Here is a 23,743-nt window from a genome sequence, read left to right as displayed (position 1 = left end):
GGTTCAATATGTACTTCCCAGGTCACTGTTCAGGTTCAATATGTACTTCCCAGGTCACTGTTCAGGTTCAATATGTACTTCCCAGGTCACTGCTCAGGTTCAATATGTACTTCCCAGGTCACTGTTCAGGTTCAATATGTACTTCCCAGGTCACTGCTCAGGTTCAATATGTACTTCCCAGGTCACTGTTCAGGTTCAATATGTACTTCCCAGGTCACTGTTCAGGTTCAATATGTACTTCCCAGGTCACTGTTCAGGTTCAATATGTACTTCCCAGGTCACTGTTCAGGTTCAATATGTATTTCCCAGGTCACTGTTCAGGTTCAATATGTACTTCCCAGGTCACTGTTCAGGTTCAATATGTACTTCCCAGGTCACTGTTCAGGTTCAATATGTACTTCCCAGGTCACTGTTCAGGTTCAATATGTACTTCTCAGGTCACTGTTCAGGTTTATTATGTACTTCCCAGGTCACTGTTCAGGTTCAATACGTACTTCCCAGGTCACTGCTCAGGTTCAATATGTACTTCCCAGGTCACTGTTCAGGTTCAATATGTACTTCCCAGGTCACTGTTCAGGTTCAATATGTACTTCCCAGGTCACTGTTCAGGTTCAATATGTACTTCCCAGGTCACTGTTCAGGTTCAATATGTACTTCCCACGTCACTGTTCAGGTTCAATATGTACTTCCCAGGTCACTGTTCAGGTTCAATATGTACTTCCCAGGTCACTGTTCAGGTTCAATATGTACTTCCCAGGTCACTGTTCAGGTTCAATATGTATTTCCCAGGTCACTGTTCAGGTTCAATATGTACTTCCCAGGTCACTGTTCAGGTTCAATATGTACTTCCCAGGTCACTGTTCAGGTTCAATATGTACTTCCCAGGTCACTGTTCAGGTTCAATATGTACTTCTCAGGTCACTGTTCAGGTTTATTATGTACTTCCCAGGTCACTGTTCAGGTTCAATACGTACTTCCCAGGTCACTGCTCAGGTTCAATATGTACTTCCCAGGTCACTGTTCAGGTTCAATATGTACTTCCCAGGTCACTGCTCAGGTTCAATATGTACTTCCCACGTCACTGCTCAGGTTCAATATGTACTTCCCAGGTCACTGTTCAGGTTCAATATGTACTTCCCAGGTCACTGCTCAGGTTCAATATGTACTTCCCAGGTCACTGTTCAGGTTCAATATGTACTTCCCACGTCACTGCTCAGGTTCAATATGTACTTCCCAGGTCACTGCTCAGGTTCAATATGTACTTCCCAGGTCACTGTTCAGGTTCAATACGTACTTCCCAGGTCACTGCTCAGGTTCAATATGTACTTCCCAGGTCACTGTTCAGGTTCAATATGTACTTTCCAGATCACTGTTCAGGTTCAATATGTACTTCCCAGGTCACTGTTCAGGTTTAATACGTACTTCCCAGGTCACTGTTCAGGTTCAATATGTACTTCCCAGGTCACTGTTCAGGTTCAATATGTACTTCCCAGGTCACTGCTAAGGTTTAGTTATACTTTTTTTATACAGAACAGATTTTGATCAAGTGTGCTATGTAAGCAGTTGATTTTTTAAGCATTTAGCCCACGAGCGGGGTTAAAATAACACGGGTTCGATCCCCGGCTAGCCGGGGATCGAACCCTTGTTATTTTAGCATCCACTTATTCGTGGATGCTTTACTATTAACGCTTAATAAAAACTCTCGTGGAGACAGGAAGGATATAGGAAATCACTGGTTTGGCAATAGAGTTGTAGATGAGTGGAACAAACTCCCGAGTACCGTCATGGAAGCTGAAACGTTGTGTAGTTTTAAAAATAGGTTGGATGAATACATGAGTGGGTGTGGGTGGGTGTGAGTTGGACCTGACTAGCTTGTGCTACTAGGTTGGATGCCTTGCTCCTCCCTTAAGTGACGTGTCTGACCTCACTAGGTCAAGGCATTGGCTTAAGCCGGTGGGAGAACTGGACCTGCCTCGCATAGGCCAGTAGGTCTGTTGCAGTGTTCCTTCTTTCTTATGTTCTTATATACTGTTTTGTTTAGACTAAAAGTGTCGACTGTGGTAGATCACAGAGGCTGTCAGCAGGTAAGACTATGGAACAAATATTCATCTCCTGGCTGAGGGACTGACTACCCCAAAACTAGATCTTCAAGGGACTGATAACATCGTCTTCACATCTCTTCTACCAACTTTTCTGTTCTCGACTGAAGAAGCCTGCTGTGTAGACGAAACGTTTCGGAATAAAGATACCTGATTGTTGCACTTGTGTCTAATCGAGATTAAAGTAGACTTCTGGTGTGCATACTCTGGTTATTATTAATTCCTGTTAAGTGTTAAACCCATGTGGGTTATGCAGCGCAAGACGTGGTGGAGACTCGATCCTTCGGTTGCTGAGAGAGATAGGTACGCTTCCTATTTCCTCTCACCTAGCTACATACCCTGAGAAACATGTTTCTCAATTAAGGTGACTAGATTCTCATTTCCATTGTGTAATTCTGTGAACATCAAAATGGTATACAATACCGACAGGTTGTTAGGTAAGACACATATGCAACAGTTAGACAACTTTATTCCGAAACGTTTCGGAAACGTTTCGGAATAAAGTTGTCTAACTGTTGCATGTGTAATTCTGTCATTTGTCACATCACAAGCTCACTTTATGGTAGAATTTTTATACGGATTTTCAATCATATCGATTTGTTTACATGTAACAGGAGTTTCCACTGATCTACATTAAACTGAATCTGTCGCTTTTCAGTCTACGACATTTGCCTGTCTAAATCTTGGAGTTCATTAGCACAAACAAAACATATTCCTATATTATTAATTTCAGAAAGCAATTAATATAGATTTTTAAAATACAGAAAACACTAATCACCTTGTGACTCTTCTTATGACATTTGTCTTTATGTGAGCGATTATTTCGTCTTGTTTGTATTATCGTCTTCTGTATCGTCCATGAAATTTTCTTTACCCATTGCAACAATTTGCCCTACAGTCCAAATTTAGAAAAAATTCTTAGTCTACTGATTTTTAAAGCAATCTGCAATTGGCTTGTCTTTCTCTTCGTCTTGATAGTGGCAATAATTTTCAGTTTTCTGGATCACTGTCTCCTCTTATGAGCATATCAGAGGTCATATCTTTACCATCTCCAGTGTTATTATCTCCAGTTCGCATTAGCACTGTGGCAAATGTTAACCAAGGCATCTGTAATGGTTAAGCAAGCGTTGTAAGTTCAGTTCTTTGTGGTCTCACGGTTCGCGACAAATACGGCAGGCGAAATCAAGGTCCCAGCAAAACAGTGAAAGTCTTGGCGAGACCGCACGCCAACGCCGCCTGGTTCCTCTATATAAAGGATCATTCGGCTTCGAATATCTTTAGTCAGTTCAGGACTCATTACGGGTAAGTGCTTGTGGTGAGACCTCTCGTGCAGGCAACAGCTTCCTGACTGCTGTTCCCCTGCAGTAGTGTGATCCTTCGTTCAGGCAGCAGCCTCATTCTACAGCAGTGCAAAGGTGTCCTGTTTAATATTACAAAAGAGCCTTCCTGTGGAAAAATGCGTGACTGATCATCCAATAGCCACTGATGATCTCAGTGATAACCAGTGATTCGTGACAGTTATTTAGCATTTTCACACACACACACACACACACACACACACACACACACACACACACAAATATATATATATATATATATATATATATATATATATATATATATATATATATATATATATATATATATATATATATATATATATATATATATATATATATATATATATATATATTAGATAAATGACCTAATGCGCATTTTATTACTTTGAATCAAAAGTATTTAATAAACAAATACAGCTTAGCTAAGGAATTTAGCTTAATCTTATCTACACTATAATATTTGATATCTCTGAAATATGTTAATTTTGTCTCGACTAATTATCACATACATTTGCATATACTCTGGGCTTGCCTGGGTAAACGATCGTTGTTTTATAAGTAATCAACACAAACTGTAGCTGAAATCTGTAACTTGGTTACTGACCTTAGTGAAATCGTCTGCCTTACAAATGTAATATTGTGATTGGGCAGATTCACTATGTGTATGCTGAGAGCATTATACTCTTTATTTGTAATTCTGACGATATGTTCGGTATAATGTTCACTCCCAGAACCTTCACTTTGCAAGTGACTCCAATGAGAAATACGATGTCTAGGTTTTTTAAAACAAAATACGAAATAAAAAGAAAACAAATAATGAGAGATATCTGCATCTTATGGTTCCAGGACTGAGACTCTCCTGAAACCGATGAAAAAGTGTGTGGAAGGAAAAGATTATATGTTAGGTGGCATGACCTAGATGTGGGCTCAAAACAGAAGACATGACTCTCAAATGCTATGTCTACATCAGGTGTCCTTAGTCTCTGGGAGATAATGAAACTCAGGAATTATACATTCACAACAGACTCGATTACTTTCATATGTATCTACAGCTCACCTGATACAACAAGGATCCGCGTTATAACAGCGTGTGATGTAAGTTTTTCATGAGAGACAGTAGTGCTCCTACCATGGGTCACTTGTCTCCAGTGATTTGTGTCGAGGATCCTACGTGTTTACTGATGTATGTGCAAGAAAGGTATAAAATACCGACAATATGAAAGTTAAGACACAAGTGCAACATCTGGAAATCTTTATTGTAGACGTTTCGCCATCCAGTGGCTTTATCAATACAGATTCTAGGACATAATAAGAAGATGTTGCAGTGTCAGACACTGCAACATCATGGAATCTTGGTTCAGAGGACATCTACAAGACCTTCTTCACGGCTGCTGCAACTAACCCATCTCTTTGGGAAGGACCTACTTCCACTGGGGAATCCCGCCTACCAGTGACTTTGTCCTCGTCTGCTGCCCGTTCCTATCCACTGACGCCTATATAACCGCCAGTCTTCTTGTCTTTGCTCCAGATTCTCCTCCACCACGATGCTGTGAACACTAACTCCAAGGCCGAGGGACTGATTACCTCATCTTTTGTATATAGTTCTACTGTCTTCTTATTATGTCCTAGAATCTGTATTGATAAAGCCACTGGATGGCGAAACGTCTACAATAAAGATTTCCAGATGTTGCACTGATGTATAAAAGCTGAGAGTTTTGCTAATGATCTTGGAACTGCTGGTTGATTGAGCAGCTTCATAAGTGGTAAAGTTTGCTTCTGAGTCCGTTTGGATAATTAAACATCAATTTCGTTAGAGACTGAAAACCTTAATAATATCTTCACTCTGAGGCTAAAATGTATGGAGAGCAAACTGTAAACAAAGCAAAGTGACACATAAAGTAATTATCACCTTTACGAAGATGAGACACATCAGCATGTATGTGAGTGTGTATACTCAACTGTATATATCCGTGTGTATATGTGCACACACAGTGTGTTATGCACAAATGTGCGTTAGTGTAAATACCCAAGTGTGCATCAGACTGTATGTGTATGAATATGTATGCATCTAATGTATACTTATGAATTAAACTTATAACGGAATTAAATATGCTAATAAACAAATGAGATTAAATCACCTAAAATGTATCTGTGTGTATTTTGTACTTCAGATTTCAATTAATTATTAATTATAATGTTTATAAATACGACTTATACAAAGAGGAAATATTATTTTTTCGCAGGTGGTCTTCTGCATTCTTAAAGCACCACCACCATGTGTGACGAGGAGGATCAGGTAGCCCTGGTTGTGGACAATGGCTCCGGCATGGTCAAGGCCGGCTTCGCCGGTGACGACGCTCCCCGAGCCGTCTTTCCCTCCATCGTCGGCCGCGCTCGTCACCAGGGTGTGATGGTCGGTATGGGTCAGAAGGACGCCTACGTCGGTGATGAGGCCCAGAGCAAGAGAGGTATCCTGACTCTCAAGTACCCCATTGAACACGGCATCATCACCAACTGGGACGACATGGAGAAGATCTGGTACCATACCTTCTACAATGAGCTCCGTATTGCCCCTGAGGAGTCCCCCACAATGTTGACTGAAGCTCCTCTCAACCCCAAGGCCAACCGTGAGAAGATGACACAGATCATGTTTGAGTCCTTCAACTTGCCAGCAACATACGTTACCATCCAGGCTGTGTTGTCCCTGTACGCCTCTGGTCGTACCACTGGTCTGGTGTGTGACTCTGGTGATGGTGTCTCTCACATGGTCCCCGTCTATGAAGGTTTCGCTCTTCCTCATGCCATCCTTCGTCTTGACCTCGCTGGTCGTGACCTGACCAACTACCTCATGAAGATCATGACTGAGCGTGGTTACTCCTTCACCACTACAGCTGAGCGTGAGATTGTCCGTGACATCAAGGAGAAGCTCTGCTACATCGCCCTCGACTTCGAGAATGAGATGAATGTTGCTGCAGCTTCCTCCTCCCTGGACAAGTCCTACGAACTTCCCGATGGTCAGGTCATCACCATTGGTAATGAGCGTTTCCGTGCCCCTGAGGCTCTCTTCCAGCCTTCCTTCCTGGGTATGGAATCTGTTGGTGTTCACGAGACCGTCCACAGCTCCATCATGAGGTGTGACATTGACATCAGGAAGGACCTGTTTGCCAACATTGTCATGTCTGGTGGTACCACCATGTACCCTGGTATTGCTGACCGCATGCAGAAGGAAATCACTGCTCTGGCTCCCTCTACCATCAAGATCAAGATCATTGCTCCTCCCGAGCGTAAGTACTCCGTCTGGATCGGTGGTTCCATCCTGGCCTCACTGTCCACCTTCCAGACCATGTGGATCACCAAGGAAGAGTACGACGAGTCCGGCCCCGGCATCGTCCACCGCAAGTGCTTCTAAATTCTATTTTGATATATTTCATATCAACATTGCTGTATTCCAGCCTTCAGGAAATTTATAATTTTGAAATATCATATAAGCAAATAAAGCTGTATTAAAAATTTTCTTACATTATCCTAAATTTCATCCTTATTCTCTTATCTCTTTCATTTACACTGAATAACTCAAATGGGTTTAGAGTTCTTAGTTCTGAATGTGTTTAAAATACAGCATTAGTGAGATGTTTTAGAAGCACATATCGTAAAAATACGCATTGTGATGGAGGGGTCTGTGTGGGGTTTGAGTAAGAGGCTGTGATGATCCTTCAGTAGCTCTGTTGTGACCAGGATAAGACCCCCAGTTTCTTGTTCATTGCAACACCCCTTTGTCTTAGTGGTGTAGGGATAGCTTGGGCTCAGATTGGACAAAACTGATGAAAATTAGATAAACCCTGTAGTACAAGCATGAAACATACCCATAAACTGCAAAATAAAATCATATGCATCACTTAAGACATTTGCGAAGCGATGTTTTGCCCACATGGGGGCTTTACCAATCTAATACAGAGCATGTGAAAACCCAGAAACGCTGGACTATTTTTGTTCTCTGTGGACGACACTGGCAGGTTTAGCAACCCTGCCATACAGTGGTCAGCATCACAGCAGTAATGGTATACAATACCGATAAGCTGATGAATTAGACACATATGCAACACCTGGGTATCTATATTTTGAAGTCGTGTCGCCACCCAGTGACTTCATCCATTCAATTCACAACTTAGTAACCGGAGACAGTAGAAAGTGAGGTAATGAGTCTCTCATCCCTGAAAAGTAGTTCGCTACCTTGATGAATCTGAGATATAGACAGGAAGATGGGCGTTTGCATACTGGAGTCAGAGTAGGTGCTTCAGCAGCTGGAGTGGTAGATGAATGGTTCAGAGAACCGACATGTTGATAAATTAGACACATGTGCAACTCTTGGGTATCTTTATTGAGGAACGTTTCGCCACACTGTGGCTTCATCAGTCCAAACGTAGGAGAAACTTGGGTACGACCTACTTCCACATTGAACAAATGTGACACGACCTATGACTGCTGCACCTCTCCTGCCATACGGTTTATAAGCTGCTTCTCCGCTGATATGCCGTATTCTATTCAAGATTGATGGACTGAACACATCGACTCAAGGTTGAGGGACTGATTACCTCAATCTCCTCCTGTTCTTCAAGTTTCTCCTACGTTTGGACTGATGAAGCCACTGTGTGGCGAAACGTTTCCTCAATAAAGATACCCAAGAGTTGCACATGTGTCTAATTTATCAGCTGGAGTGGACATAGTGGATATTAATCAGGTGTTGTTAAGGGAGGTCAGATGACGGCGCATCTCTTATGATGAATATAAAAAAAAACAAGTTCGTGTTGTCTCTGACGGTGATTCCTGATATGCTGTATAACCTGAAGTTTATAGGGCAACCATATATTGAACTGAGAAGGCCCCCAGCGATCGAAACATGAGAAATATTATGTTTCGATACGATTCTCTATTCCACGTTCCCTGTAGTATTTGTCGACGAAAGTTAACGAGAATTGTGATGCATATTCAATGGTTTACGAAAATTGTATTTCGTGTATTGATAAACATATTAACCTGGAATTTCCTTTTCTATAATTAACATCAGAACTCAACAAAACATTTTAATCTTTCTAAAATTAACATAATTTAACATTGCTTAATTTTACCCAGGCTCTCGAGAGTCAGTTTATATTTAATATCCATTTAACTGATTTTTCTGTTACTGTATCAATATATTTAGGCTCAGTCAGGTAGTCAGATTTAAATAAATAAAATCATAACACTGTGGCTGGAACAATGAACAGATAACCCAGTCATGGGAGACTGAAATTCTTGACTTTTCGGTGCGGACCATTAACTAGTCACTAGTTAATGGCCCAAGTCGGACCGAAATGTAGTCAGAAGTTTCAGTCTCTTACGTAAGGGTTATTTGCGTATGGGCAAGTGCTATTTCCAACTGTCGTAAACACACACACATACAAGATTTAGCAAACCTCCGGTACACACCTGCAACGGCTCATCCCGCAACGATCTGCTACCGTGAATCTCGGTCATCAGATTCGTGAATCAGAGCTCACGTTTCGCTCGTAGGGAGCGAAAAGTGAGCTATGTGCTATGGGCGTCAAGCAATGAGTAAGCTGTGACTGCCAACCACTGAGGAATCTGTGGCTGTCTCTAAACGAAGGTTTGACTATCAGATTTCTGAAAGCAGGATGACACAACATGATCCGTCACAGCCCTTAAAAAGTAAAAAGATCCAAAACAAGAATATAAACAACCTAAACAACATGAAAACAAGAGCCAAACTTAAATTTAATGCAGATAGACAGGATTTGTTTGTTCTGTCTACTCGTGCAGTTGTTTATAGTTGCATAAGCGTAACTTAGTTACTGGTGTGTTTATGGGTATTCTTTCGTGTGACTACCTGGGTAAGCCTGTGGGTCATGAGGCTCACCTTTGGGCCACTTTTAATGTTGAATTAGGTAACCAAACATAGCCATACCTGGAGTATAGAGATAAATGGTATTGAATACCGGCATGTACAAAAATACTGATGAACACTGCATAAAAATTTCAAAACCGTGTCAAAAACATTGAATATAATGCTAATGTGGCTCTGGTGGCCTGGTGGCTAAATCTCTCGCTTCACACGGTGAGGGTCCGGGTTCGATTCCCAGCCAGGGTAGAAACATTGGGCGTGTTTCTTTACACTGGTTGTCTATGTTCACCTATCAGTAAATGGGTACCTGGGTGTTAGTGGACCGGTGTGGGTCGCATCCTGGGACAAAACTGACCTAATTTGCGGGAAATGCTCACCATAACAAGAGACTTTCTATATAGTAGTATGTCATTGGTGTCAACTATGGTCTGTATACCTTGTATATGTACTTGTAGTAAATAAAGATAAATTATTAATATTCTCTATTAAACTGCAGCCTGAAATATTACATTAAGTATATAAAAAGTTTTACTTCTGTTGTGCCTATCTCTTCCAAGTATTAATTCATGGCTGTTACTGGTGGCCGCACGCAGACTGATGTACGAACCATAGTCCGACTTTAGGTGCCTATCCAGTGCTTTCTTGAAGACAACCAGGGGTCTATTGGTAATCCCTGTAATATTTTTCCTGTGTGTGTGTGTGTGTGTGTGTGTGTGTGTGTGTGTGTGTGTGTGTGTGTGTGTGTGTGTGTGTGTGTGTGTGTGTGTGTGAAAAGACAGACAATCTCTTCTCAAGCATTACAATAATAAAGTATCTTAGATTAACAATACCTAAAAAAAGAGTTGAAAGAGGTTCTTTGTGCACAGTTCTGCTGCCATGGTGAACATATAAAGCCAGAAGGGTGCTGCAGAAAAATCTTGGCGCGCCTGCAAATACCGGCCCCCTTTTTTTGTATATATAAAGGGAGATTGGACCCCCAGACGCTCTAGTCAGACCACAGACTCACCGCAGGTAAGCTATAGTGGTGAGCTGGGCACTTCACCCCAGTTTTCGTTGTACTGCCTCTGGAGAGTGTGTTTTGCAGCGGTAACTACACAGAATTCAGATGGTCAAGTTCCGACGCAGACTGTGTCCTGTTTATCATTATCCACTTGTAATTACACAAAAATTTGTAATTCTGTAACTTAAGTGAAACCAAAGATTATAACTGAACTCTGGACGACGAATTGGTTAATCCTGGATCATTTACCAGTGATTTAAAAATAATAAATAATAACTGAGTCAGATTTAAGTTTGTGGGATTTTAGTAATATATCAATATCCGAATATGAGATGGTGTAGACTGATCATCGTTTAAAATTAAAATAATCTAATGTATAAGTAGATAACCACTGCGTATTATAAGAATTCTACTGAAAATTTTGACTTAGTCCAATAACTCGGATAAGCCTAAGAGAATAAACACCAAAAAGTGCATGCCTCTCGGCGAATACAGGGTGTTTCAAAAAGATGGACCTAATCTCTTTGAAACACACTGTATATAGACTGAGAGCTTACCTTAATTCCATTTTAAGGTCTTTAAGTATTCTTGACTAGTGATGAATAACTTAGGTGCAGCCTTAATGTTCCTCGTGTAGTAAATAGGTTTAAAACCCGTTACCCCTTCCCTGTTAATTTTTACAGAACTCATATTGGATATAAGTAGTATAAACTACCGAAAAATTATTTAACGAAATTTAATTGGACTCTGTTTAGACTACGTATTGTTTGGAGCCCAAAGTTTTGTTATTCAGGTCAGTTATGTACGACGTCCATCCTGCTGTTGTGTTTATGTTAAACAGGACCTACTGTTGTGTTTATGTTAAACAGGACCTACTGTTGTGTTTATGTTAAACAGGACCTACTGTTGTGTTTATGTTAAACAGGACCTACTGTTGTGTTTATGTTAAACAGGACCTACTTGTTGTGTTTATGTTAAACAGGACCTACTTGTTGTGTTTATGTTAAACAGGACCTACTGTTGTGTTTATGTTAAACAGGACCTACTGTTGTGTTTATGTTAAACAGGACCTACTGTTGTGTTTATGTTAAACAGGACCTACTTGTTGTGTTTATGTTAAACAGGACCTACTGTTGTGTTTATGTTAAACAGGACCTACTGTTGTGTTTATGTTAAACAGGACCTACTGTTGTGTTTATGTTAAACAGGACCTACTGTTGTGTTTATGTTAAACAGGACCTACTGTTGTGTTTATGTTAAACAGGACCTACTGTTGTGTTTATGTTAAACAGGACCTACTGTTGTGTTTATGTTAAACAGGACCTACTTGTTGTGTTTATGTTAAACAGGACCTACTGTTGTGTTTATGTTAAACAGGACCTACTGTTGTGTTTATGTTAAACAGGACCTACTGTTGTGTTTATGTTAAACAGGACCTACTGTTGTGTTTATGCTAAACAGGACCTACTGTTGTGTTTATGTTAAACAGGACTTACTGTTGTGTTTATGTTAAACAGGACCTACTGTTGTGTTTATGTTAAACAGGACCTACTGTTGTGTTTATGTTAAACAGGACCTACTATGTTAAACAGGACCTACTTTGTTTTATGTTAAACAGGATCTACTGTTGTGTTTATGTTAAACAGGACCTACTGTTGTGTTTATGTTAAACAGGACCTACTGTTGTGTTTATGTTAAACAGGACCTACTTGTTGTGTTTATGTTAAACAGGACCTACTGTTGTGTTTATGTTAAACAGGACCTACTTGTTGTGTTTATGTTAAACAGGACCTACTGTTGTGTTTATGTTAAACAGAACCTACTGTTGTGTTTATGTTAAGCAGGACCTACTTGTTGTATTTATGTTAAACAGGACCTACTGTTGTGTTTATGTTAAACAGGACCTACTGTTGTGTTTATGCTAAACAGGACCTACTGTTGTGTTTATGTTAAACAGGACCTACTGTTGTGTTTATGTTAAACAGAACCTACTATTGTGTTTATGTTAAACAGGACCTACTTGTTGTGTTTATGTTAAACAGGACCTACTGTTGTGTTTATGCTAAACAGGACCTACTGTTGTGTTTATGTTAAACAGGACCTACTGTTGTGTTTATGTTAAACAGGACCTACTGTTGTGTTTATGTTAAACAGGACCTACTGTTGTGTTTATGTTAAACAGGACCTACTGTTGTGTTTATGTTAAACAGAACCTACTATTGAGTTTATGTTAAACAGGACCTACTTGTTGTGTTTATGTTAAACAGGACCTACTTGTTGTGTTTATGTTAAACAGGACCTACTGTTGTGTTTATGTTAAACAGGACCTACTGTTGTGTTTATGCTAAACAGGACCTACTTGTTGTGTTTATGTTAAACAGGACCTACTTGTTGTGTTTATGTTAAACAGGACCTACTGTTGTGTTTATGCTAAACAGGACCTACTTGTTGTGTTTATGTTAAACAGGACCTACTGTTGTGCTTATGTTAAACAGGACCTACTTGTTGTGTTTATGTTAAACAGGACCTACTGTTGTGTTTATGTTAAACAGAACCTACTATTGAGTTTATGTTAAACAGGACCTACTTGTTGTGTTTATGTTAAACAGGACCTACTGTTGTGTTTATGCTAAACAGGACCTACTGTTGTGTTTATGTTAAACAGAACCTACTATTGTGTTTATGTTAAACAGGACCTACTTGTTGTGTTTATGTTAAACAGGACCTACTGTTGTGTTTATGTTAAACAGGACCTACTGTTGTGTTTATGCTAAACAGGAGCTAGTGTTGTGCTTATGTTAAATGGTATTGCGATTTTTTTTTTGTTAATTAGGACCTAATGTTGTGGTTTTGTTAAAGAGTACCTATTGTTGTGTGAAAAGTGAATGCTAGAATATTAGGGGATATTATGGTCTTGAAAGATTATGAGCCGGAAATAAACTAGAAGTCAACAGAGTTGCTGTTTGCAGATGACGTAGTGATATTAGGAGACTTTAATGGAATAAGTGAAATAGAGAAAGAAGAACGAAACGGATAATGAGTGTGTGTACATAACATATCTACGTTAATGCAATAATATCACAGAGAAAAAACATTATCACATACTATGTAATTCTTTATGTAAGAAAACGCGAAAGAGCTTGGAAGTTCACTATTATTTTCACTGTGGTTATCTTGCATATCTACGTGCGTATAAATGTATTCAGAATTGCTTCCTGTTTTAAGTTTCATGTGATTTGAAACTTTCTTTCAGTAGGAGCAAAAATTTTTGAAAGAGGAACTGGATTTTATATTATTTTTGGATGTACTCTTAGTTCACATTTATTTTTGTTCTATCATTTTTTTCTTAGTTTCACGCCAAAAGAAATAGTAATTTTATTATTTGCATTAAACTAATTATGATCAAGTCATTACAGAGCATAAAAGTTTTTTTTTTTTTTTACTAGGTGTTCATCTGTATTCATAACGCACCACCACCATGTGTGACGAGGAGGATCAGGTAGCTCTGGTCTGCGACAATGGCTCTGGCATGGTCAAGGCCGGCTTCGCCGGTGACGACGCTCCTCGAGCCGTCTTTCCCTCCATCGTCGGCCGCGCTCGTCACCAGGGTGTGATGGTCGGTATGGGTCAGAAGGACGCCTACGTCGGTGATGAGGCCCAGAGCAAGAGAGGTATCCTGACTCTCAAGTACCCCATCGAGCACGGCATCATCACCAACTGGGACGACATGGAGAAGATCTGGTACCATACCTTCTACAATGAGCTCCGCATTGCCCCTGAGGAGTCCCCCACAATGTTGACTGAAGCTCCCCTCAACCCCAAGGCCAACCGTGAGAAGATGACACAGATCATGTTTGAGTCCTTCAACTTGCCCGCCATGTATGTTACCATCCAGGCTGTGTTGTCCCTGTACGCCTCTGGTCGTACCACTGGTCTGGTGTGTGACTCTGGTGATGGTGTCTCTCACATGGTCCCCGTCTATGAAGGTTTCGCTCTTCCTCATGCCATCCTTCGTCTTGACCTTGCTGGTCGTGACCTTACCAACTACCTCATGAAGATCATGACTGAGCGTGGCTATTCCTTCACCACCACAGCTGAGCGTGAGATTGTCCGTGACATCAAGGAGAAACTTTGCTACATCGCCCTCGACTTTGAGAATGAGATGAATGTTGCTGCTGCTTCCTCCTCCCTGGACAAGTCCTACGAACTTCCCGATGGTCAGGTCATCACCATTGGTAATGAGCGTTTCCGTGCTCCTGAGGCTCTCTTCCAGCCTTCCTTCCTGGGTATGGAATCCGCTGGTGTTCACGAGACCGTCCACAGCTCCATCATGAGGTGCGACATTGACATCAGGAAGGACCTGTTCGCTAACATTGTCATGTCTGGTGGTACCACCATGTACCCTGGTATTGCTGACCGCATGCAGAAGGAAATCACAAACTTGGCTCCTTCTACCATCAAGATCAAGATCATTGCTCCTCCCGAGCGTAAGTACTCCGTCTGGATCGGTGGTTCCATCCTGGCCTCACTGTCCACCTTCCAGACCATGTGGATCACCAAGGAGGAGTATGACGAGTCCGGCCCCGGCATCGTCCACCGCAAGTGCTTCTAAATTCTACAGTTACCAACATTGTCATATACTGCATTTGTGTTCTTTTAACTCATGGATTACATTTAGCACATATTTATTTTCAACAGTTATTTCTGAATGAATAATAAAGACATCTTTATTAATTTTTACATTTTATTCCAACAAAATTTGCTCTTTCTGTAAAATATATTTATAAGGTTTAAGGAAACACCTCTAAATCAGTGGTAAATTTATTGATGGAAGAGTATTTACGACAATTAATCACATGAGCAGATTTCACATAGGAGCATCATTAAAATTGGCATCCCGATCCAATTCAGTTTAATTCTCTACATTCTGACCATAATATGGTGTGCTCTTCCCAGAACTGCTTCGCAAACCTTGGGCACGGAATGTTACTCTTTATTCCATCTCATTCTGTCTCGAAATCGGTGTTTACAAATGTGTGAGTACACGGGCTTGATAGCATTCAACACCCCGGCTTCTCGCATTCTTGTTCACTCACGTTGACATGGCTGATCTGGTTTCTCCTCGACCTACATTTTTATGGAAACTTAATTAATTGTCACTTGTTCACTTGTGGCACCAGTCTCAGCTTCAGCCTTCATACGTCCGAAGAACTGTCCTTTATGTACTTATCTCAGGTTATTAATTTAACATTTTAGAAGTGTGGACCGGTGTACCAATGGAAATCCTCGGTCAGGTGACCAAAAGCTCCTGTGGCTGGTTTTCCGATGACTAAGAACCACGTCAGGCGACAACTGTCTTGTTTACTGATGAATCTTACCTAACCTAACTCGCAATAATACGATTGTAAACAAATCACTGTACGGGTGGGGGTCGAACTCACGGTATATGAGTCTTAAAACTCCAGGCCAGTGTGTAAGCCAGCTGGTCCAGTGGCTTGGAGTTTTACGACCCACTTGCCGTGAGTTCAACCCCCACCCATACCGTGGCTTACTTACCTAGCCTAACCACAGGTTATTTCCCACTGCTCCATCAGTCCAGACTCACTCTGTTCGAATCCTCAAAAGAAACAAATCATCTATTACCACGTTCATAATAAGACAACGAGTCCTTAATTTCTTGCCCATGCGCCAACATTAACTCAAGCAATTACTAGTGTGGTTTCTTGTGAATAAACACTTTATTAAAACCTACAAGGAAATGCACAGATATCAACAAAATAAATGTCTGGTTAACTCATACATCAAATTTGTAAAAGTCGAAGCAGTGAGTGACTTAGTTTGAAGTGGAAAGTATATTACTTGATGCATATCTACCCTGCCACTGGAGAAATGATATTACTCGACGTATATGTACCCTGCCACTGGAGAAATGATGTTACTCGACGTATATCTACCCTGCCACTGGAGAAATGATATTACTCGACGTATATCTACCCTGCCACTGGAGAAATGATATTACCCGACGTATATCTACCCTGCCACTGGAGAAATGATATTACTCGACGCATATCTACCCTGCCACTGGAGAAATAAACTCTGTATCAGAAAATCCTCAGCGAAAGTAATTTTTGTCAGCAACTTTCAAAATATTATAGGAACGATACAAAGATATTCACCGCTGAGAGGATGAGGTAATATACCAGAACTGCCAGAAAAATTGTGTGTGCGCCTGTACCTATACATAGAGTACCTATGTACCTATACATAGAGTACCTATGTACCTATACATAGAGTACCTATGTACCTATACATAGAGGTAGGAGTCAACGAGTCAGATATCTACACTCTTGACTGGGAACTTGACAAGTAAGAGTTGTCTAGCTAGGTACCAGCAAGCTTACTGTTGTACTAATGATGTACCATGATGATGTACAGCTTAGATAAAGAATCTCTCTTGCACTGTTTGTTATCGTTTTATTCTCTGTCTTCTACATATACAATATGTGGGAAACCCAGACATTAAATACTAAAAAATATGAATATTGTGATATAATGGTAAACCTACATAGAACATACAACACTGAACGAGACTTTTAAGATTCTTGAAATTCTTTCTTTACTTAATAGTAATATCGATGGAAATAGACACTGGCAGCAGGAGAAAATATTTCTTTACGACGTTTCACCCAAGACTAAGTTTTGTTAAGTATACAGGATACTCGTGACCTCAGGTACACGAGTATCCTGAGGTCAGGCTCGGAGTAAAACTGGTCAAAGGTGAGGCCTGGTAGAGGTGAGGTCAGGATTGGAGTTACCGTGACCTTGTCATAGGGCTGCCCCATCACAGGGCTGTCAGCGGTACTCCACTTGACCTGAAGAAGACTCACCGTGCTCCTGCCATAGGGTTTTAAACGGTACATTACTTGTACAAACTCCGACACTCCTTCGGGCCACAGCCGGGTCACCACATGAAGACCCGGGCCAGAACCCATCCTGCCAAACCTATATAAACATGAACATGGTGAGAGTTGGAAGGAGAACACTATGGTGACGGGGAAAAGTTTAGAATATTTACTGTATAAATAACTGATTATTTGAGGAATGAGTTGAACCAACATATACATTGCATTATTAGGCTCAGTGATGATGGTGAGGTTAACTGTGGATGCTTCTGAAATGCTGCACTTACTCCTACCATTATCTTGGTGATAATAATAGTTGTGCTCTTCCCCAGTCCATGCTATGAAAAAAGTAGCAGGATATACCTTGACAGGTGGTTTTCCCTGCTTCCATTGTCTATATTTCCACTTGTCAGCTTACACTATTGTTGAGATAATAAGTAACTCTTGGCCTGAGTGAGACCTGTGGCCAACGGGCGATTCTTTTCGTATGTAAGTCACCTACTGTCATTCTCTCGTCAACATCCGACACATTAATGTACACATGTGTTGATGATTTATCATGCGAGTCATACCCTAGGGTAGTACACATGCATGTTTGTACTCAGCATTCAGAGCTCCAGTCTTCAATAAAAAAAAATGTAAACAAACCACGGAACGGACAGGGACTGAACCCGTGGTTTGTAATCATATTATTATGGGTAATAAATGCTGTAAATAAAAGCACGAAAATAGAAAAAAGACATCCAGAATCCAAAAGCTTAACACGAAGTCGAACATCCACACTGCGGGAGGTTTATTTATTTTGATTTTTTTAGTTTCCTAAGCACTTAATCTTTCAAAGTGGTAAGATTTTCATTCCCAAGGAGGAGCAATAAGATCGAAAACCCTAAGTGGTGCTGCATTCTCCCTCGACTTTGTATCAACAAGATGCCAGGTTTTGTATAGTAACTCTTTCAGGTCGGTCACTTGTTTACAGACTGACAATGACAAACAAACTGCTCCTTCGAACAGCCACATAATGTGGATGCGGACATTACGCTTCGCGGCGAAAAAATGCTTAAAATGCTAGCGCCTTTGCAGATGCCAGCAGATTTTTGTATATAAAGCTCAATCTGGCGCCAGATAGATTTAGTCAGATCGGGACTCGCTCTGGGCAGGTGCTTGAGGTGAGCTTCCTTGAATCAGGGATTCGTTGTTCAATTCGAATTGTCTAGTGTCGCTTTAACGACGTAACTTGACGTAACTTGACGTAACTTGTCATAGTGAGGCTTGAATGAACTGCTCAGTTACATTTACACTTCTTCTAACTCCTGCGACTCCTATAATATTCATACAGGAAGATATATTCGGAAAGCTACTGAATGCGTAACTCCATCTATCAAGCTACTTAACATTCATGGGGACAATAGATCCTTTTTGTTTAATATCCATTTCTCACTTTAGCCATTTCCTTTCAAAATAAAATCTTAAAATTTCCAACAAATTCAAGTCAGACCGAAATGTCATCATAAGTTCGGGTTATGTGTATAATTATCGCATTGCTCACACCTATCACATTGTTATCAAATCCACCTTGTCATACGCCTTTCCCATCTCTGTGTATACAATAGGCAGACATATCTCCTTATGCACTGCTTATACACATCGATGTTAATACTTGATCTACACATAGCCTTCCTCTTCTAGACTTACTTCGTCAGTCTTAAACGAGCACCAAATATTTTTTCTTAAGCGTTGTGAGTACTCATGCCCTGTGAGTCCAGTTCTCACACGTCTGGTGTTTAAATGCTCGCTTAGGGTTTAGATATAGCCCAATCTGGCTCCGACCCGCAGGAAGGAATACGTAGAACGTAGAATGGACACCAATGTCTGGATCGAAACCAGAGCCAGTGGGAAGGATGGAACAATTAGGATATCGAATCCATCGAGTTAAATCGTAGCGGAGTCTGCTACAGGTAGAGCAAAATTTTGGACAGTAGAGTAGAAAGTGTTCAACTGGGGGTGAGGGGTAGAGGAAGCTATCGTGTGTGCAGTTACTTGACGCTACAGCAGGGGGTATTACGGTATCGAAGGTGCAACCACAAGGTGTTACAGTCTGCACGGTACTATTGTATCTGTAGCAACTTAACGATACAGCTTGAACGAAGCTATGGTAAATGCAATCAATTGACGTTACAGAAGTTTGGAAGCTATCGCAGCTGGACTCTGGTCCACCAGTCAGTCATGGCCCACTTGCGCCAGAACTTGTCAAGTTGAATATGTAAATTTTTTGGCGAGTTCAAAATTGTCTAAAGATACGAATATTTCTCACTTTGGTTGAAGATTTATTCATTTTATAGCCGATCAACTACACAAGGGTCATTGAGGCTACAGGTCACCTGTGCATCACTCTGATAAACTTTAATTCTTAATATAGGGCAAAAATAATCTCCACTGCCTCCAGCCTCCTCCTCGCTGCAACATTCATCACCCACGCTTCACACCCATATAAGAGCGTTGGTAAAACTATACTCTCATACATTCCCCTCTTTGCCTCCAAGGACAAAGTTCTTTGTCTCCACAGACTCCTAAGTGCACCACTCACTCTTTTTCCCTCATCAATTCTATGATTCACCTCATCTTTCATAGACCCATCCGCTGACACGTCCACTCCCAAATATCTGAATACGTTCACCTCCTCCATACTCTCTCCCTCCAATCTGATATTCAATCTTTCATCACCTAATCTTTTTGTTATCCTCATAACCTTACTCTTTCCTGTATTCACCTTTAATTTTCTTCTGTTGCACACCCTACCAAATTCATCCACCAATCTCTGCAACTTCTCTTCAGAATCTCCCAAGAGCACAGTGTCATCGGCAAAGAGCAGCTGTGACAACTCCCACTTTGTGTGTGATTCTTTATCTTTTAACTCCACGCCTCTTGCCAAGACCCTCGCATTTACTTCTCTTACAACCCCATCTATAAATATATTAAACAACCACGGTGACATCACACATCCTTGTCTAAGGCCTACTTTTACTGGGAAAAAATTTCCCTCTTTCCTACATACTCTAACTTGAGCCTCACTATCCTCGTAAAAACTCTTCACTGCTTTCAGTAACCTACCTCCTACACCATACACTTGCAACATCTGCCACATTGCCCCCCTATCCACCCTGTCATACGCCTTTTCCAAATCCATAAATGCCACAAAGACCTCTTTAGCCTTATCTAAATACTGTTCACTTATATGTTTCACTGTAAACACCTGGTCCACACACCCCCTACCTTTCCTAAAGCCTCCTTGTTCATCTGCTATCCTATTCTCCGTCTTACTCTTAATTCTTTCAATTATAACTCTACCATACACTTTACCAGGTACACTCAACAGACTTATCCCCCTATAATTTTTGCACTCTCTTTTATCCCCTTTGCCTTTATACAAAGGAACTATGCATGCTCTCTGCCAATCCCTAGGTACCTTACCCTCTTCCATACATTTATTAAATAATTGCACCAACCACTCCAAAACTATATCCCCACCTGCTTTTAACATTTCTATCTTTATCCCATCAATCCCGGCTGCCTTACCCCCTTTCATTTTACCTACTGCCTCACGAACTTCCCCCACACTCACAACTGGCTCTTCCTCACTCCTACAAGATGTTATTCCTCCTTGCCCTATACACGAAATCACAGCTTCCCTATCTTCATCAACATTTAACAATTCCTCAAAATATTCCTTCCATCTTCCCAATACCTCTACCTCTCCATTTAATAACTCTCCTCTCCTATTTTTAACTGACAAATCCATTTGTTCTCTAGGCTTTCTTAACTTGTTAATCTCACTCCAAAACTTTTTCTTATTTTCAACAAAATTTGTTGATAACATCTCACCCACTCTCTCATTTGCTCTCTTTTTAATATAGGGCAAAAATAAGCTTGACGTCTATAAATGCCGACATGTATATACCCTTCTTTGAATATTCTCTCGATGAATACACATCAAGAGATATATACCCATTAGAATAGTGTCAAGTAAGTTTAACTTAGAGAAATAAACAGACTTTTAGATGCATAAGAATCAGTAAGTCAGGTTTTCGTTGACCATATCACTCAAAAATAAACATTGGATTTCGTGATGCGATTCTGTTTTTTGAAAGACTAAGGTTAATTTTGTTCTGGAACACTAATAAGACCTTTCAATTCCATCTCAGATCTGGTCTAAAAAAGAAAAAAAAAGATAGATTTTTTCAGTAAATCCATCCAATGCTGAAACAAATTATAAATTTACGAAATAATAACTATTAAAAAGTAATTATAAGTTAAATCAAAGTTATTCCTTACAAATGTAAAATCGTTACAATGAGGTTCCTGGACACTGAAGTTTCTCCTTTATTAGCATTACCATTAACATTATTATTAACATTCATGCAACTACAATGCATCCCATTTCTTTTCTTTAGATAGTTCTGAGGATTCATAGTGCACCACCACCATGTGTGACGAGGAGGATCAGGTAGCCCTGGTTGTGGACAATGGCTCCGGCATGGTCAAGGCCGGCTTCGCTGGTGACGACGCTCCCCGCGCCGTCTTTCCCTCCATCGTCGGCCGCGCTCGTCACCAGGGTGTGATGGTCGGTATGGGTCAGAAGGACGCCTACGTCGGTGATGAGGCCCAGAGCAAGAGAGGTATCCTGACTCTCAAGTATCCCATTGAACACGGCATCATCACCAACTGGGATGACATGGAGAAGATCTGGTACCATACCTTCTACAATGAGCTCCGTATTGCCCCTGAGGAGTCCCCCACAATGTTGACTGAAGCTCCCCTCAACCCCAAGGCCAACCGTGAGAAGATGACACAGATCATGTTTGAGGCCTTACACAAATAACCCGCACATAAAAGACAGAAGCTTACGACGACGTTTCGGTCCGACTTGGACCATTGACAAAAGAGGAGGAGCAGGACGGCTATATATAGGCAGGAAGAGGTGGAGGTAGTAGTAGTGGTAGTAGTAGTGGTAGTAGTAGTACAAGAATTGTATATAATACCGACAGGATGAAATGACACATGCACAACACCCGGGCATCCCCACCGTAGACGTTTCGCCATCCAGCCAGCCACTGGATGGCGAAACGTCCACAACAAAGACAACCAGACGCCGCACATGTGTCTAATTTCATCAGTAGATGTAGTAGAAGAAGAAGAGGTAGTAGTAGTGGTAGTGGTAGAAGTGGGAAATAAGGAAGACGAGCCAGTCAAATACAAAGGAAGGGGAGCACTGCAAGAGAGCTAGAAACCCACAGAGGGAGAGCAAGCGCACCGAGGTGCGTGAAAGGGGAAGTGGTGAAATAAAATAAAGAAGGAACAGAAACACGAGACAGGAGAGAGAAAGACAACCCAGAGGAGAAAAGGAGAGAGGAAAGGGGAAGAGGAAGAAGAAAAAGAAGAAGAAGAAAAAAAATGAGGATTCAGGTTAAGTCACGGGTGTTCTGAAGTTTGGAGCATTTTACAATGTAGTGGGAGAGGAAGGCATCTACAGAGACGAAGCCAGGGCTAAGGTTCATACAAGGAAAGTTGTGTATAAGAGAGGATTCAACTAAACGGCGACTGTTCGAGTTGGAAGTAGGGAAGACAGTTTTAGCAGAAGACCAGTCAATAGGATGGCTATGATCTCTGACGTGACAGAAAAGAGCATTGTTAGTGTCGGCAAGCCTAACACTATTTTTGTGCTCCCTAAGTCTGTCAGAAAGAGATCGACCAGTTTCTCCAAAGTATTGAAGAGGACAGGAGGAGCAAGAAATAGAGTAGACACCAGGAACATCTGTAGAGGGAGGAGAGGTATGAACGAGATTAGTGCGAAGAGTGTTAGTCTGGCGGAAGGTAAGCTTGATGTCTAAGGGACGGAGAGAATTGTTGAGATTAGAAAGACCGGAAATGTAGGGAAGGCAGAGGATAGAAGAGTTCCCATGAGTAGAGAGTTTGGGAGAGAAGAAATTGCGTTTAGCACGTGAGAGGGCAGAGTCTATGAAATGGGAAGGGTAGCCAAGACGGGAGAACGAATTATAAAGAGTGGAAATTTCTGCTGGAAGGAACTGAGGATCACAGATGCGGAGGGCACGGAGAAAGAGGGAGATAAGAACACTTTTCTTGACAGGGGAAGCATGATAGGAAAAGTAGTGAATGTACATGCCACTGTGCATAGGTTTACGGTAAACGGAAAAGGAAAAACCTGTATCTGAGCGGTGGACATGGACATCAAGGAAAGGAAGTAAGGAATTAGATTCCCATTCAGCTTTAAACTTAATGGAAGGGGCAAGATTGTTAAGAGCTTCAAGAAAAGGTTGGAAGAGACTGGAGTCATGAGGCCACAGAGCAAAGATGTCATCCACATAGCGGAGCCAGAGTGAAGGTTGCACATCGAGGGTAGGAAGAAGAACAGTCTCGAAGTATTCCATGTAAAGATTAGCAAGGACAGGAGAGAGAGGAGAGCCCATAGCGACACCGAAGGTTTGGGA

The 23,743-nt window shown here is 41.1% G+C and overlaps 3 protein-coding genes across 3 annotated transcripts; all 3 read left to right on the top strand.

Moving 5' to 3' along the window:
* Positions 1-3,285: 3,285 nt before the first annotated feature.
* Positions 3,286-6,949, top strand: LOC128704353 (actin-2, muscle-specific). Its single transcript, XM_053799515.2, has 2 exons — positions 3,286-3,401; positions 5,683-6,949. Exon 2 carries the CDS (start codon positions 5,715-5,717, stop codon positions 6,846-6,848), a length of 1,134 nt encoding a protein of 377 aa, XP_053655490.1. The 5' UTR covers positions 3,286-3,401; positions 5,683-5,714; the 3' UTR covers positions 6,849-6,949.
* A 3,307-nt stretch (positions 6,950-10,256) lies between these two features.
* On the top strand, positions 10,257-15,072 carry LOC128704466 (actin, alpha skeletal muscle-like). The gene is made up of 2 exons (XM_070103118.1): positions 10,257-10,349; positions 13,785-15,072. The coding sequence occupies exon 2, from the start codon at positions 13,817-13,819 to the stop codon at positions 14,948-14,950; it is 1,134 nt and encodes a 377-aa protein (XP_069959219.1). The 5' UTR covers positions 10,257-10,349; positions 13,785-13,816; the 3' UTR covers positions 14,951-15,072.
* A 3,273-nt stretch (positions 15,073-18,345) lies between these two features.
* On the top strand, positions 18,346-22,116 carry LOC128704355 (actin, alpha skeletal muscle-like). The gene is made up of 2 exons (XM_053799517.2): positions 18,346-18,406; positions 21,689-22,116. Exon 2 carries the CDS (start codon positions 21,721-21,723, stop codon positions 22,114-22,116), a length of 396 nt encoding a protein of 131 aa, XP_053655492.2. The 5' UTR covers positions 18,346-18,406; positions 21,689-21,720.
* Positions 22,117-23,743: the final 1,627 nt, after the last annotated feature.

The sequence above is a fragment of the Cherax quadricarinatus genome, chromosome 84, assembly GCF_038502225.1.
Source record: "Cherax quadricarinatus isolate ZL_2023a chromosome 84, ASM3850222v1, whole genome shotgun sequence".
Classification (NCBI taxonomy): domain Eukaryota; kingdom Metazoa; phylum Arthropoda; class Malacostraca; order Decapoda; family Parastacidae; genus Cherax; species Cherax quadricarinatus.
The sequence above is the reverse complement of the archived record's forward strand: the minus strand, read 5'-3'. Positions and strand labels throughout refer to the sequence as shown.